The sequence below is a fragment of the Charadrius vociferus genome, unplaced genomic scaffold (genome assembly GCF_000708025.1).
Source record: "Charadrius vociferus isolate BGI_N301 unplaced genomic scaffold, ASM70802v2 scaffold498, whole genome shotgun sequence".
NCBI classification, from domain to species: domain Eukaryota; kingdom Metazoa; phylum Chordata; class Aves; order Charadriiformes; family Charadriidae; genus Charadrius; species Charadrius vociferus.
Window position 1 is genome coordinate 4,195 of NW_009649588.1, and position 17,151 is coordinate 21,345.

Consider the following 17,151-nt stretch of genomic DNA (forward strand, 5'->3'; position numbering starts at 1 on the left):
GTTCATTTCATTACGTTCATTGCTGAGGTAGGTTGGTATTTTTCCATGAAGGTCAAAAGTGTGCCATTCTTTCATGCAAGCCATGAATTTGATCAGATGTTAAACTCTGACATCTCCAACGGTCCGTTCAGGTCCAACTCAGCAGGGTATTACACATTTTCAAGAACACTAGAATAGCAGGAAGCCTCTAGGTGTCTGTTCTTTCAGGATCAGAAGCAGATGTATTATGCAACTGTGATTGTATATTTATCAAACTTTGTATTCCCTCCTCAATACTTCTGTTGGAAATTAATTCCTCTTCTCTGGGGATTAGAAACTTTTCTTCTAATCTTCCACCAGAATTTATATCCATTAGTTATTACGCCAGTGTATTCCTTTTGCTTATATCATTACACTCACTCTGGATTTACAGAAAACACTTACTGTGCTAGGCTGAACAAATTGAGCTCATATATATTTCTGCCCAATCTTACTGTATTAGTCCCACAACTCGATTTTTCTCTAATCCCAACCTTTTCTCTTGCTGGATTAGAAAGAGCTATATTTATTAAGACTGTCTTTATTGCCTAAGTGCTATTCATCAATAAAACCCTTTCCCTCCCCTTTTCTGTACATCTTTCTACCACTCTTAGTTTGCTGTTTGTTTATATATACTCATCTGTGCACGTGTCTTTTCCTACATAGAATGACAGACACACTTCTGCATACTTTAGCTGAGTGCTCCCCTTACATGCCATCAGACTTTTATGCAAGAAACCAAAGTTCCTTGTAACCAAGTAATGCCATCTACTCTCTGAAAAAGGCCCTCACCCTGCATGTTTCCCAGGAGCCAATCATTCCAACATCTCCCCGATGGCACCACTTCTTCAGCTGTCACTGAAATTTCTTGCCTTCTGGACAAGTCAGAATTCTTGCTGATGACCACGTCTTCTTTCCTGAGCATACTCTTTCAAACAGCCTGGTCACTACATCTAATGTGATGATGACTTGAAAACAACCAAACAGATACTAAAAAATAATTTTAAAAAATCCAGTGGATTTTTTCTGTAGACCTCAGACCCACTTCTATTTCCATAGTAAGAAATCAAGTCTCTCTGCATCATTTTTAGTAACTGACATGAAAATTCAGACCAAGAACTGAGATTCAAACCTTTGCCAACTGAGTTGGTAAGGAGTCACACAGATCTAATCTCAGTGTTGGAAATGCTTTCAGGTACAGCTCCTCTGTTCTGCATATCATTCTGTTCTCTGTCAGAGCACACCATTATCTTCCAGACTGGGACTCCCACGCTAGCTAGGTCCTTTCCCTCCTCTTCTCTTTAGACTCTCTGTCCCCACTCCCTTATTTTTTGCCTGATTTTCCAGTAGAACAAATGCACTTCACAATTCAGCTTTTATTTTACTGTTGCTCTTGTTCTTCTGTTGTCATGTCCCCCTGTATCTACAATCCTTTTCTCTAGGCTGTGTTGGTGGATCATGATCATATCTCCTGATACTTATATCACCTTCTCTTCAAACTTTTGCCTGAAGTTTTGCATTTTTTTCCCAGCTGCGTCGTTAGTACTTAACAGTGCTCTTCTGTGAAGCATATAATTTATCGTATAGAAATAGCCTCAATCAGATAGCCACTCAAAAATAATAAGCTTCCAGCAGCTTTTACATCCAGTTATCTTCATTTTCCTCCCCTCTTCAGTTTTTTTTTTTTCCCCGTTGCTGCATTAACAGACAAACTGTGTTTTCTCTTTGCCTTAAATTCACAGCTCAGAGGAGGGGAAAAAAAAAAACCCAACCTCCTCACAGATCTTAAAGATTTCTATCCTGATTGCTAGCCTGCACCACTTTTTCTCTCGAGTTTTTGTTTAGGTCAGTCCTGCCATCTAATTGTTATTTGGCAGCTAACTGTCCATCAGCCCAGATCAGAGGCAGGGAGTATATATACACTATCTGATGCAAAATATCTGAACAAACAACCCCTCTTCTTCCAAAAGGACAAAACAGCCAAGTAATAAAGAAAAAAAATTCTCTTACTGGCAAAAAATAAGGTTTACCTTTTTTTTTTTTTCATTCAGCACTAGTTTCCTACAAAGTTTACTGTGTACCTCTGCCTGTCTTCTGGCCTTCACTGAACATAAGTCGTCCTGCCAATTTTTACCAGGCCACTCATGGCTTCTAGATCTTATGTGTTAACAATTAAAAAAACTCATTCTTATGAAGGACAATTCCTTTAAGTTAAAGAATTATGGGTTCATCGTATGTCAATCAGTAAAATCCATAGCAAATCCTTTCAGCCTTTATGAATACACTCTCACTCTGCAGATGTCCATCTCTTCTAATATCTGGAAGACGAGATGGAACTTATTAACGATCTCCACAATTACCTTCCTGCACTTTGAGCTCTGCATTAATGTAAGGATTAAACTTCAAAAAGTACCATCATGCAGTTCATTCACACAGTTAAAGTGTGTCTGGAGATTGTCATCAAATAGATGCATAGAACCACCACTTAAGTTAGTCTTTGAAAACATTTCCACAGCATAGTGACGAATAACCTATCCTCATAATGACAAGATAATCCTGCATCCCACTGTTTTGTACTTCATTTGACGTGATGTGGACAAATAAACCGGAAAAGTAACATATGGAGAGAGACTAAAACTTCAATATCATATCCCTGTGCTATATCAGCAAGAGCTAAACAAAACACATCAATAACAGCCAACAGTTGTAGCCTGGGCCATCTGGTCACAAAGGCCCGTATTACCAAGACTGTATTAAAATATTTTAATCTTACTGTTTTCCCCTCAGGAATGAAGGATAACATGCAAAAGCTTAAATTCTGCTAAAAGGTGAGATTCCGTTACCTACAAGCACAGCACGTCTATGATGGGTATTTAATTAAGAGATACCCTAAATGAAGGGTGTGCAAACGGTAAGGCAATAGTCTCATTCCTAAATGGGTATGGCCGGAAAGCCAGTAACAGCACAGAGAACAGTCTCTACACGTGTATTCCCTTGTTAAGCTAAATACTATTTTGAATTTTTGTAATTAACTAAAACAAACCAATTTTTTCACTTGTCCAGTGCAATATCTCCTCCCTGATTTATATTACCAAACTGTAATGAATCAAGTCCTCTAAAATCCCTGTGTTTTTTTTTTTTGTTGTTGTTGTTAATGCTTTTGTTTCCTAATTGTGAAATTCCTAATTGTGAACCTGGAATTATTTTTCACACAGGAAAATGTGTGGTTATTCTCTGCCCCACCGCCCCAAATTCCTTGTTCCTAAATGTTATTGCTATGTTTATTACTATGTCTGAATAAAACATAAACTGCCCCACTGTGCAATCTCACAGAGATTTGACTGGAAGTGCCCATTAGAGGAGCTCCGAAAGACACTATTCATGGTGTTGGGTGGACAGGGCGAGTCCTTGTGAGCCCCTGCACTACGAGACAAACTGCTGTTCCCACCACAGCAAACCTACAGCAGTCCTCAGCCCTGACTGCTTGCAGTTACATGACAGAAGTTTGATCCAGAAGCTGCTTGCCTTTCTTCTTCCTTCTTATTTTTTAAATTCCATTATAACATGCAAATTATCCATTCTCTCTGTTTTCTCTTTTGCCCAAAACACTACAGAAACCACCACTACAAAATACATCTGCAATGTCCCTTCACAGCAATTACAACAGACCAGAGACGGCAAAGTTGAAGTTCAAGAGAAATTCATACATATCAGAAGCTGTAATTCCTCAGCGCGTGTACTGCCCTGCCGAAGCTTTTGCAGATAAGCCCCAAAATAATGAGGAAGAGGAAATAAATGCGTTTCTCATGCCTCACAGAAGTGGGCACCTAAATGAATTTTTGCAAATTCGTGAAGCTACGTATAGCTCACAATAAACATCTAAAGTTAAATGAGACAAATGAACTTTTTCTGCGGTTTGTGCAGGATCTGAAACAAGTACATGAATTGGGTGTCTAAGGCTCTCTAGAATAGTGCAGACTTTTATTTCTGAAGAGTTCACGGCATGTCTTATGAAGATCTATGACATGTCAAAAAGACCTAAAATCACTGCTTTTATTTTCAGCATTGACTCCTACTGAATTTTTTAGTTAGGGAACAACAGACTCTGTTCCCTACCATCAGTATGTCTGAGGCTCCAAACCCTTTTCTTTATGCTTTGTTAAGCATTCAGTTGCAAATTACTGCAGTTGACTGAGAATATTTATCCCATTATTTTAGATATCTCCAAATTTTTGTGTCTCACTTGACACATATACACTGTATGTGTATTGCAAGTCTACTTGCAAGAGACTGTAGCCAAAATACTCATGTCTAGATTCTAAAATTAGAAAGATAATGAAAAAAAATTATATTTAAAGACTTGATGACAGCTCAAAGTATTTCAAGGTGCTGATCATTTGCAGTTCCTATAATTGAAACACTAGTTGAGGATAGGTATATCTTAGGGCCTTTGAAAAACAGACTGCCAGATGCTTTTACACTTCTGTGTTTGTACATCATCCAATGCACTTAACTTGTGATCCCTGACTAGCATTTCAGCAACGATAACAAATCAAGGTGACAAGATGTTAGGAAAACATTTAAGTACAAATAGGACCTGATTCATCTCATTCTGCTTAAGGAACCTCAGTTACCAGGACTAGCGCTCTAAACTCCCAATAAAAATACTTAAATGAAGGCACTTCTACAGAGCAAATCAGGCCACCCCAGACCTAAATATTCAGCTTTCATGAGCAGCAGGGATGGAAGGGGAAAGGGGAAGATAAATCAATAACAAAAAAAAGGAAGTCTCTAGATCTGTCTATAAGTAACCTTTTTAATTCTCTCACTGCCTTAAAATTGTACTACAGAAATCTTAAAAATTAACTATTTATCACTAACATATTAACCAACAATATTTACCTCAGTTATTGATCTCAAACACTGAAATGCAAAGGCAAAAGTTCAGAAATGCCTTTAGAAAGTTTAGGACACATTAAAAAAAATACTCCAGAAAGATAGAAAAACATTTATAAAATCAGTATAAATTATTAATAGGGAAAGGGGAGAAAATTAAGTCTTCACAGATTATTCTTTTTACTGATAGGAAAACAACCTTTCCTAGTTATTAAAGTAACTGATTAAGTGCCAGCTGGCTAAATTACACATCGATCATGGAGTAAAATTCTGCCCTCCAGCTGTGCATTTAGCTGTAGTGGTCATATTGGTGGGAATTCGGAATAGACTCCACAGGTGTATAGGTCGTCAGGTCATTAACACACCTACTGCAATCAGAGCAATGCATAGGGGTCCCTGTTTCAAAACTGCCAACATGCAAAATATATTCATGTAATTACAAATTCTGATGCCTAAATGACCATTTGAACCATTGCTGGTATTTTAGTTTTAATCTTTTTGAATACGCAAGCTGTACATCTGAAGTTCTGGAAAAGTGGCTGTTAGAACTCTCGTTTATTCGATTGCCTGCAAATACGAGAAAAATTTTCTACTTCTTTGTCAGACCTTTGCAAACAGCATAAAATAAAACCGAAAACACCTGCAAAGACTTATTTAGTCTTTGGACATTAGAAAGTAAGGAATGAACAAAAGTTGTTTTTACATGTAATGACTTTACATGTAAATCCCTTCTAGGTCTTGAGAATAGAAACAAGATAATCCACGCTATGCAATAGGATATTCTTTGTAACATTCCTGGCCTAGATTTCAGCCCAGTCTAACACATAGATACACAGGCAGGCAGCTACCTCTACTGAAGATAGCAGCTGCATGAAAACATGTCTGATTAATGCTTTTTACCAGAATGTATGCTGTAAAAGTCTGCCATGAATCCAAAGACATTTTTATCTGTCTACACATTATAGGCAGAAAGAACAAACTTCTCCGTTCAGTTTTATGCTTCTTAATTTTGACTGGGATATTACTACCAACATGACAGGCATTAATTTTTTTTAAGATCAATAGAGATCAGTTAATATCAAAATTTGATCTTGTTCTTTGTTGACTTACCTTGCCAACAGATCGGGGGAACGGTGGTCTTTGATTTTCAGGAATTAATATTGGCGTTGCCAAAATAGCCCTTTTTTGTCTTGGAATCCCAAGGTTGCCTTCTATCTTAAAGATTTCCTAAAAAAGAAAAAAGACCAATTACAAAGACTTTCAAAATAATATTCAGTTGTTATTTCTATTCCCTCCACCTTTAGGCAAAATTCACGTGCACTGCCAGATTCTAGGTTTTGTATTATATGTTTTCCAGCAATTAGAGATAATATATCAAACTAATTATTTAAATCTGTCTGGTTACTCCACTTATTACAGTGACAGTGGACAGGCCATATTAATTTTTTATTCCCGTAGACTAGTTTTAAACCTAAGCACAGTGTGCCTACCATCCTAACCTGATGACTGCTTAAATCATAAATCTTAAACAAGGTCTGGCTTACCTCAAATACTTGCATGAGACCTGTAAAATAAACATCTAGCATAACTTTGCCATCTCAAGTCACATCTACACTCTGTCACTTCTCAGTCCAGGCTTTTAATCAAACAGAAATTATAGGTGAGTTTGCTGGACCTGTCCCCAGCTAATGAATGCTCAATAAATACCAAAAGCTTGCAAGTAGAAATAAACAAGACACCAAAACACAGGTGTAACTTAGAATATCAGCTAGTCGTTTTTGTTGGGGTTTTTTTTTGTGCTGGATATTTTGGGTTTGGGTTTTTTTTTTTTTTCTTAGAGAAAAATACATGCTACTACATCAGAAAGAACAAAAGTATAAGTGGTTTATATACAAGTCTTCCTTTTCCTGCTGCATTTTCTAGAGTATTTAGTTCTAGCTAAGCTTCAGGCAATTCAGCACTTTATGAGCTACAGCAAACTCTTCACAGTGGCCTCTGCCCCCTGGAAAACTCTGTCCATCACACCTTTGCTTTCCCTCCCCTTCTGCTCTCTGATCCTTTCAGTGCTCTCTCTGCATGAGCTGCAGTTTCCCAGAGACCACCCGCTCCTTTTCCTTCCTCCTACAGTCTCTGCAACTCTCTTCTCCAAGCATACTCAATTATTACCAAGGTCCAAAACAGCCTCTCCCCATCTACCAAAGTTCTCCTCCTTTAAAAAACAAACAAACCATCACAAATTTATACTATGTTGGGAATTGTGAAACTGAAAAAGATTTAGACCATTAGTATTCATTCAGGTTGTCATGACAGTTTCATAGGTTGAATTAAACGTATAATTCCAATAAGGCAGTTACATCCTACAGATAACACTGCTCTGCTCTCTTAACGCAGAAACTCTAGAAGCCTCAGTTTCTCAGTCAGTTCTGGAATCCATGCTGTTGTTTTAATAGCTGCTACTTTATCACATAAGGAGAGGTTTTATTTTTATAACACTGCAAAGCTGAATGAGTTTTCCTGGTGGCATGATCTCGACATCCATCAGTAAAGACCTCCACAGGTTGCTCCTGCTGCCATCTGTAGTATAGGTGCCTCCCACCTAATGAATCTATCATCACCAAAACACTGCTCTACCTCTAGTAGCTTTAGCATCACTTTTCAAATTTGACAACAGACAGCAACGAGGGAAACTCAAGTCTTCAAAAGTCAGCTTTAGACATGATAAAGTCAAAGAGCAGTGGGAACCATGCAGAGAATCCCTTCTCACAATTTTGCCAATTTTCATAACTTTTTGAGGCTCACCCTGATAGAGAGTTCCCATCTCTCCCCAAGGCTTTGCCACTTCCCTCTAATCTTTCAGTCTGCAGGCCACTTGGGTCCCTATTTTTGTCTTTCAATTCCTCTCCCAAAAGAATTTTGCCTAATAAAAATTCATGAGAAAATTCAAGATAAAAACATTTGAAGTGTCAAATAAAAAAGAAAGAGCTGAATTCTGTCCAAAGGCAAATGCACAGAGCAGTAAGCTTTCAAAATCACTTATACTGTAAACACCGCAGACAGTTTGGCTGGCATGTGTCTCTAACATTTCTAAGGAGAGTTAAAGTGACTACCTCTATGTCTAAAAGGAAGTATTGGTTCTTTAGCCCAACAGCAGCAGCGCTCAACTGATCACAATTCTCACTCATGCTAACTCCTACTTTCATGGTTGCCCTTCAGCTCATGAAAATCTAAGGAAGAAATCCCAGATGAAGGCTCTTTGGAAACAAGCAAGACATTCATTCAGATTTACATCTCTTTGTATCATACAATGGTTTGAGTTGGAAGGGACCTTTAAAGATCATCTAGTCCAACCCCCTTGCCAATAAGCAAGGACAACTTCAACTAGATCAGGTTGTTCAGAACCATGTCCAACCTGACCTTGAATGTTTCATGTTTCTTTCTATGCTATTTTGAGGAGTAAGAGGAATTTTCAGGCTGCTCAATATCTAGATCTCACAATTTTGGTAGTCATAGACCCATAAGCAATTAATGCATCACTTTCTCATGACAGGTTATCCTTACACTTTCCCAGAAGGTCCACAAATAGACAAAGCCAAATTGTATTTAATGAGTCATCACTGAAGTCATTAATACAAAGAAACAAAGTTCTAAAGGAAAGCAGAAGAGTGGTAAGACTTAAGGCCTTCAAGCCCAGATTTCTGAGCAGGACTTTGGAACAAAAAAGGAAAAATACTAGTATTTGTTTGTTTTTAAACACAATCAGTCTGTTGCATGGACAAGAAAGCTTCAGCAGATTGGGCATGGGAATGTAGGCACCTCTCCGAGTATGTTTCACACTGTTTATTCTTCAAATCTCACTGCTGGTTTTTAAATACTGATTTCTTCATTATGATTTGTCTCTCTCTCATCATCCCCTGGTGTCTAACACTAACATGACTGATTAAACGAGTAGCCAAAAGCATCACGATGAAATGCAGGTAAACAGAAAGGAAGAAAAGGTCAAGTGTACTTCACCAAGACGTTTAATAATTCAGTGCCATTTGTGGTTATCATAATGACTTCCCCATTTGTAAAGAACACAGAAAAAGAAAGAACATTTTGCTTAATGCCAAGCAGCTGCAAGTAGTGGTTTGATCTTCAACCAGTATATAAGGTAGAAGCCAAAGAATTTGAAATTACATGTGCACTTAGCACCTAATTCAACAGTCAAAACACCGAAAAGACTCTCATTCACGGATGGATATATTGCATATATAATAATTTTTACTGAATTCAACTATTTAATTTCTTGAAGAAGTAACTCATAAGGGATATGAGATTAGTCTGGATAAAGTTGGTAATTTTGCTTCAAATTTTCTGTCAACATCAGGCTAGCATTATAACAAGAGTCTTCACTTGCCTCTTGACACAAGTGAAACCCACAAAGGAGTTTTCCATGATCTTTTCTGGAACCAGTTGATCAAAGACTATAGTACCTACCACGGCTTTGTAGCAGCTGTGACCCCAGACAAGTATTTATGTGCCAGCAGTCTGGAGCTGACAGTCTGGAGAGCCAAGAATGGCATGTCCCAGATGGGTGGTGTTCAACCAGCAGCCAGAGATAAAATTTCTATGATTACCATCTGCTTCTCCCATGCCTGCTGCTTTGTACAACAAACAGAAACGTAAGGAGTGTGTCCAGAAACATCCATCCACATGTAATTTTTTTAAAAAATTATAATAAATTTATGCTTTCCTAAGAAAAGTGCACCAAAAATAAAAATTCTGAGTTTCTGATTGATTTTTTTTTCTTTTTTTTAAACCAAAACAGTAGGAGATAAATCTTACCAGGTTCTGTATTTTTACTATTTAACTGCAATATCACATCTGTGATCACTATCTTTTAGCTGCTCTTCTCATGGACAGTGGATTATCTGATCAGAATCCAACTATCATTTCACTGTCCACCATTTCATAACCAGCTTTTACACCCTATTTTTTACTTCATTAAATTACCTCTCTAGACATGGAATTGATATAGCAATAATTCAGCACCCAATATGCTGATTTGCTGGCAACAAAGCTTGATTCTCTATTCACATTAAGCAAGCAACAAACACAGACTCTCATTTTCCCAGCATTTAGGTTATGCTTTCATTGAAAGATGCCGATCTGCCCAAAACTATGATGCTACGCAGGCTGCACTTTCCCTAGATCGCTTGAGAACTCTCCACTCTGCTTTGTTTTTCTTTCTTTTTACCAGGAGTTCTTGGGAGCATTGCAGTACTTGAATATTTGAATGAATGGCCTAGTCACTATCCAGTAGCAGGCACCATCACTCTTGGAAAAGAAAATTTCATTAGAACTTGTCATGGGAATAAGGTGGCTGAATACTGATATCGATTTGTCACAATAAAGGTTGGAAACATCACTCGAGTGGCAACTGTAATCCACCATGGTGACCAGAAAAGTGGTGGAGTTTCTTGCCATTTAGTTGTTTTTATATACTAATCTTGATGGTATAAAATGGGGTCAGTCCCAAAAAATAAACAAAATTAATTTGATGCTTGTTGCAAGCAAAATTCCTCTGAAATAGCAAATGGGATGTTGTATGCTGTGGTGTATCAGTCTTTCTACAAAAGAACCTCACTACCTAAGGCTGAAAAACTAAAACTGCATGTAGATCAACTTAAGAAGAAATAATTTTTATATAACTCTCAGCTGAAATTTTGCAATTGTGCTGTAATACTTAGTTGCTTTAACTATGCCATTTCTATCATTGGAATATTGCTATTATCAGTAGTATTAATAGTTAATGATTTCTAAAACATATGCCAAAACAGAAAAATATTTTCTCATGTTGTTAATAATACAATAATCCAAGAAATGTGCAGGAACTGGACTTGAAGTTAAAGAACAACTGTTTAAATAAATAATTAACTAAATGAATAAAGTTAAGAATTGTAAAGGTCAATGGCATACACAAAAACATCTGCTCAAAAATAGTCTGTCCTCAATGCCTGTAAATGTCATCCTAAAAATCACATTGTATACTTTATAAAAACAAATCCAGCTAAAATCTAGCACGCTAAAGGAAACCAGCTATGTCAGAGCACATAAGCTTCCAGGATTGTGAAGCATGGTCAGATATATCATATCTGGGTAATGGAAATTGGTGGTGGAACTTGATTTAATTACTCTGGATGTTTGTACCACTTTAACTGTTACATTAATAGAGAGGCAGATCCTTCCATTGCCTACTCAATACACCCGTTAACTTCACAGACACTTGGTAATCTCAGACTACAGCTTTGCTACTGTGCCGTCCAGCTAGCTGAGCTACGTGTATTTTTATAGGATGGAGGCTCCTTTTATCTTTAGAGGAGACAAGAACATATCAGGAAAAATTTTATTCTTGTTCAAATCATTCAATCATGTATAAATCATAACTATTTTAATGCTAATTTATTCTGAAGTATTTTTGTAATGCATATGAGACAAAATGTCAACTATCGCGGAGACAAATCTGAACTTTTGCTTTGTGAAATGATACATTCCATTATTGCCCTGAACCTCTGCAGTATCTTTTGTGATGGAAAAGTCCTGTTTCTATCCAAGTATAAGTTTCATTTATCTTCACACCTGCCTTATTCTGTGTCAGGAAAAAGTTCTTCTAAGATGATAATGGACTAAAAATGCCATTAACTTTCCTTTTGTACACACTAACCATGGGAGTTACCTGTTCTGAGAATAATAAAATGACAACCAAGTGCCTTTTCTCTTTTTCTAAATTAACATTTCAGACTTTTCTTGCAATCATTTAGTGAGTGTTATTTTCTCATTTTGAGCCATATGCGAATCACCCCCTCTTTCAGGAAATCTCATATTGGTTCCACACTGCTCATTAAATATAATGAGGTATCCCATATACACAAACAGCCAAATATGCTCTGACTGACTGCATCTGTCAAACAGCATTGCAAATACAGGCTTAAGGAAAAAGACGATGGCTGACCTTATGCCTCCGTCTTCACCAGGATACACTAACAACACATCACTTACCACCATTAAAAATACCCTTCTCCCCATCTCTACTGTACTTACACTGGTTGCAAAGCAAATAAACCCAGACTGCTTTTACAGCATGCCCCCAAAAATTCAAAATTGTTAAAGCTGCCCCAAAACCTTCAGCACATTAAGTAGATGTAGTGTAAATAAGGAAAGCACTTACTGATGCGATTGCCAAGGCATACAAGCCTTAAGAAAAGTGTCCTGTAATAAAAATTTACCTTGAAAACAGGGGGGTGTGGCTTTGTTTTTCTTTTTTCTTTTAATGAAAACATCTCCCATCGTGTTAGATATCAAACTGCTATTGAAAATAGTACTGGACACAGAGCAGTGTTCTGAAGCAATAAAAAACTTTCACAAATCTGATCCTTTTGAGGCTTAACCAAAGTCACATGGAAAATTCATTGCACAGCATGGACACAAAACCTTAACTTCTTACTCCTAATATTCCTACTGAGTGGAGTCTTTTCTTCACTTATATTGGAGGAACTCAAAATGTGACAGCTTCCTTTTGACCCCCAGCAAGGTTCACATGTGTTGAAAACACTCTGATTTCCAGAGAGAGAAGGAAAAAGAACACATATCTTAATTCTAGGGCATGATAAATGAATGATGAACCCTTTTGATGGGGCAATAACATACATAAAGCCACAAACTCTGATCAGCGGCAGACTATTGACAACCCCAAATGTGGAATAACACAAGTAAACAAGAACAAGCTGTTCCATGTTTCACTTCTGCGATATAAGGACAGTTTCTAATAAAGAAAATTTATTTCTTATGTAAAATAAATCCTATTCATAGCAGAAGTTGTCCTACCTTGGAAAAACAGCTTTCTATGTCCTGCTGCAGGGCAGCCCAGCTGTAAGTATCCACAAGAAAACTAACACATTTTATACCCATGTTCTGGACTGCTTAAGTGCTATGGAATTAATTCCATTATAAAACAGTGCTGCACAAAGCCAATTTCATGATACCCTAAAGCAATAATACTATATGTTAAAGTCATGTATACTGTTTACTAGATCTAGTGGCCAGAATCTCAGTCCCATGTCTGAATGGATGCATAAAACACATCTATTCCTACCCCCTACAAGGCTCCAAGCTGTGATTACAAGTAAAACGTCCTCAGTCCTGCTCCCCAACAATTTTTAAAGCTCCATTGCCACATACTCCTTGTTATCCCTCAATTTCTTCATCATCTCCATTCCCTCAACAAACCAATCCCTCATCTAATTCCAAACATTGATTATTTACCTTGTTATTCTTTTCTAAACTCTGCATGACCCTTCTGTTTTTCCTGTGCACCTCCTGCATTCCCAAATAACACCTCACTTTCTCTTGCTCTAGGTCTCAGTATAATTCTGCAAGTCTTGTTTTTCTTTGGAAAGCATTAATTTCTTAGTGTTCATGTTGAATTTGTTTCTCTTGAACACTGGTGATACAATGCTACCCAAACTGAAGTAATCTAAATTTGCATTTTTTGTTTCCAGAAATACCTATTTTTTTTTCTATTCTTAGGCTTTTGGTTTTGACCAACATCTGTCTTGGCATTACAAGTCCAAAGCTTCCCTATTTCACCCATCTCTACCAGATAACCAGTTCCATGCCCCCACCGAAAGCACAACCAGTGCCAAAATTTGTGAAATCCTGGTAGATTTGGGAACACTTCTGGTGCAGGTCCTTCAACTAATTCAAGGCAAGAAAGGTAACAGCAATTGCTCAAACTCCTGACTTTCTCATCGGAAGCTGACATGACATGCATGAAGTACTGCAGCAAATAGCTTTGATTTGTCATAATCAGTCTACAGCTGGAGAGATACCACCTTAACACATCCAGGACCCTGTTCCCCCCTCCCTTGCCATTTTCCTGATTCATAGCCACACAAGCCAATTCAAGGAATCTATAAATTCCGTCAAATCACAACAGTGACATTTTAAACTCAGTGTGCGTGGTGTAAACAGCAATTCAAGAAGCAGGACAGTAGAAAGAGAAGCCTCTTGTTGAGCCACCAGCAGACCCATGGGTTCCAAAGCTTCCAGGTCATTGTTTCTCACTTTAAATAAAAGCAGGTCTTTATTTAAAATTGGTATTAATTCATGCCATGCTGGACAGATACACACATTAAACATTCTCTCTTCCTTCTCCCACAATATATCACTAACCCTGACTATTCAGAAAAATGTCTTATTTTCCCATTCCGTAAAATTCCCGGGGGGGTGAATGAGAAATTTAGCCTTTGGCTTGAGATTTCACAAAACCCAGAAAAAAATTTACAGTGCAGCCACTGACTGTATGTCCTACAACCCTACCCTGTACATTTTGGCAACAAGAACCATGCATGTGTACCCTCTTGGGCACACCCAGATGAATCATACTTTTTGCACAGCACAGATCACATGTAGGAGACACGGTCGTGGGTATTACCAAAAAATTGCCAGTTACGTCATACTGAAAAACAAGACCCCTTTTATTAAGAGTCTGAGAAGCCTGTTTCTTGTTGCACTAATCAAGGAAAGCTTAACTGGCAGAGAGTTTCAATACTTTTCTTGCCATTAGTACTGGTACACCCTTGCATGTAACGTGACATTGCTGCCACGTGCCTGCACCACTTCCTTTCTCCTTTCCATTAGGAGGACTCCTAATGGAAAGGAGGATCAGAGGATCCTCCTTTCAGAGATGCATCAACTCCTACCAAAAATAACACATTACAGAGGGCTGCAAAGCAGTTACGCATTATGTTTAGATCATAGAGCCACACAGCAACAACAACAAAAATCTATCAGACTTGACTATGCGTTCATGGTGCTCTACAGAGCTGGCATTCTTGTGCTTTCCTATACAGGAGTCGCCAGACTGACAAATGAAGTGGTAGTCTGTGATGAAGACAAAATGCCCACTTAGACCTAGACTACAGCAAAACTGTTCATTCACCAAGCTAGATTTGAAATTTGGTCAAAAGAGCTGAAATGCTAGTGCATTAATCCACTTCACCGCTTGGTCCAGCTACTCAGAACAAATTAATTAACAGGCATTAACTGAGTCCAAAGAGCTGAAATCATAGTGTATTACTCCACTTCACAACTTGGGCTGTATTTTTACATTTCAATACAAACAACTTAACAGACAGTAACTGTCTGATACCAGAAGCTTAATTCTATTCCGTGATACAAACAAAGAGACAGCGTTGTAGTGTCTTGTGGACAGCTTCTTGTTACTACCTGAGTGGTACTGGACTTTAACTGCATTTGTCAAAGATGAAAATACAAGACCTGAACATGGCCTGTGTTATTTGTTCCCACCATAGTGATCCAATTAAATTCACAGGACAATACCCCTTAGTTCTAAACCTTTCATTAGTCTGGACAGTCTCAAAGACCCACAGAGTATTACTAAAGAAGAAAGTATGCAGGTGAAGTTCTGACTTAGATGAGAGGTATCTAAAAATTCACATGCAATAAAACAGCTTTTTAAAAAGCATGACCACCAAGACACTTAAAAAAAACCCAAACAAACAAACCCAAAAGCACAACCCACCAGTCATTCACTCATTTTTCTTCTAGATCTAGCTTCTATAAAACTTGTAAAATATGTTAGTTCGAAATAGCAACATTGTTTTGGTTTTGCCATATCTATTCTGGGGTGGAAAAATAGAAGCTCAACTTTTCTTTTGGAAATGTTCTGAAAAAAAAGTGAAACATGCAAGATGGAGACCCAGACATAGGCTTGGAGATCTCACTGGATTCTTACATTTCTCCTTAATCACATGCTGGCAATTAAGTCTAATTCAGGAAATTCAAAGAGTGTACCTGTCAGGAATCAGGAGCAAATTAATTGCTATACTAGAACAGATCAATGATTCATGAGCTGTAACATCAAGCTGCTAACAATATTAATTGCCACATACTTCAAGAAAAAGAGCCTAAAATGGCAGGAGTCATAGTTTACAATAGTTTGGAGGGTTTTTTTTCCTGGATTATAACTGCTGAATCTAAAGTTGAGTATAGTTTTACAATACATGAAATGTGACATCGATAGTTTAATACCGTATATCGTTAAAATTCACATGTTTGGATTGGAGCATTCTGCCCTAACAATGCGCAGCCATAGCAGCACAGAAATATTTATATTCCCTACTTCACACCTCTTGACTGAGTGTCTCCATGGGATGGATGAGAACAGTCACCACCTACACAAACACAAAGTAAACAGGTTTTATTCAAGTTTCCTAGCCATGATAAGACAGATTCAACCTTACTCCCAGCCTGCATGCCATCTGTTCGGTGACTCCAGGGCTACTCCTACTGCCTTATGGTTTTGTAGCATTGGCCATGGGCTACCTACTCTGGGTTTCTGGTCAGTGGGAAGCAGCATCCAAGATTATTAAAAAGAAATAATATTTTCAAAACCATCAGAGCAGGGTTGGATCACTCCATAGCTCCTTATTAACTGCCATGTAGTGACTGAATAGGGACAGACAGTCCAGCAGTCAAAGCATTCATAGGGGACACAGAAGATACATATTCGGTATTATTATATTAATAACTGCTCCCAGAGACTTTCCAGTGAATCACATTATTTTAGCACTTACACCCCACACATCTAAAAACTCTACTCGGGTCTCTTGATTTCTAATCCAGTGTCTTTCTAAGAAAGAAGCGATACATTCAAATGCATTCAAAAACCTGAGCTCCAATCAAAACAGAATATTATCCACCCCATAGATTCCACTTCACATTTTTGTTCCTATTTCATATTTTTTCAGTTCTGTCAGATAAGTTTTATTTTTATCTATATGTATTGTCTTGCTCCCAAAGTCACTGAAGTCATTAAAGTCAGACCTGTGATGTCTGCTGCGTTTACTGACACATTGGAATTTAGCAGGAGAATTCTAGAATTAAAGACCTGAGTTCTCACAGCTTGAGCTAAATCAGCAAAATCTCTCTATACTCCTCATAATTATCCATCATGCAGCTAGCCCCAGAAGAATTTTGACTGGATTGTATTTAAATGGCATTATGAATTTTAAGATGAATTCTTCAGTTCTCGTCACACATGCCAAGTACAAATGCTCTGCTTCAAAATGTGACCAAAGACCCATTGTGTATATCAGATTATGCACAGCATGTTGGTTCTCTGAAGTGCAGAAGTTCCAAGGAATGCAAGAAATCGAATTCTACTCCATGTTATTC

At 37.7% G+C, this 17,151-nt stretch overlaps 1 protein-coding gene across 1 annotated transcript in view; it reads right to left on the bottom strand.

Moving 5' to 3' along the window:
• Positions 1–6,024: 6,024 nt before the first annotated feature.
• CDH13 (cadherin 13) overlaps positions 6,025–17,151 on the bottom strand; it is a gene marked incomplete at its 3' end in the record, with an annotated part of 202,075 nt that continues 190,948 nt past the window's right edge. The window contains exon 4 of the mRNA XM_009890391.1: positions 6,025–6,141. Within this exon, the coding sequence (XP_009888693.1) occupies positions 6,025–6,141 (117 nt within the window). The remainder of the gene's footprint in view (positions 6,142–17,151) is intronic.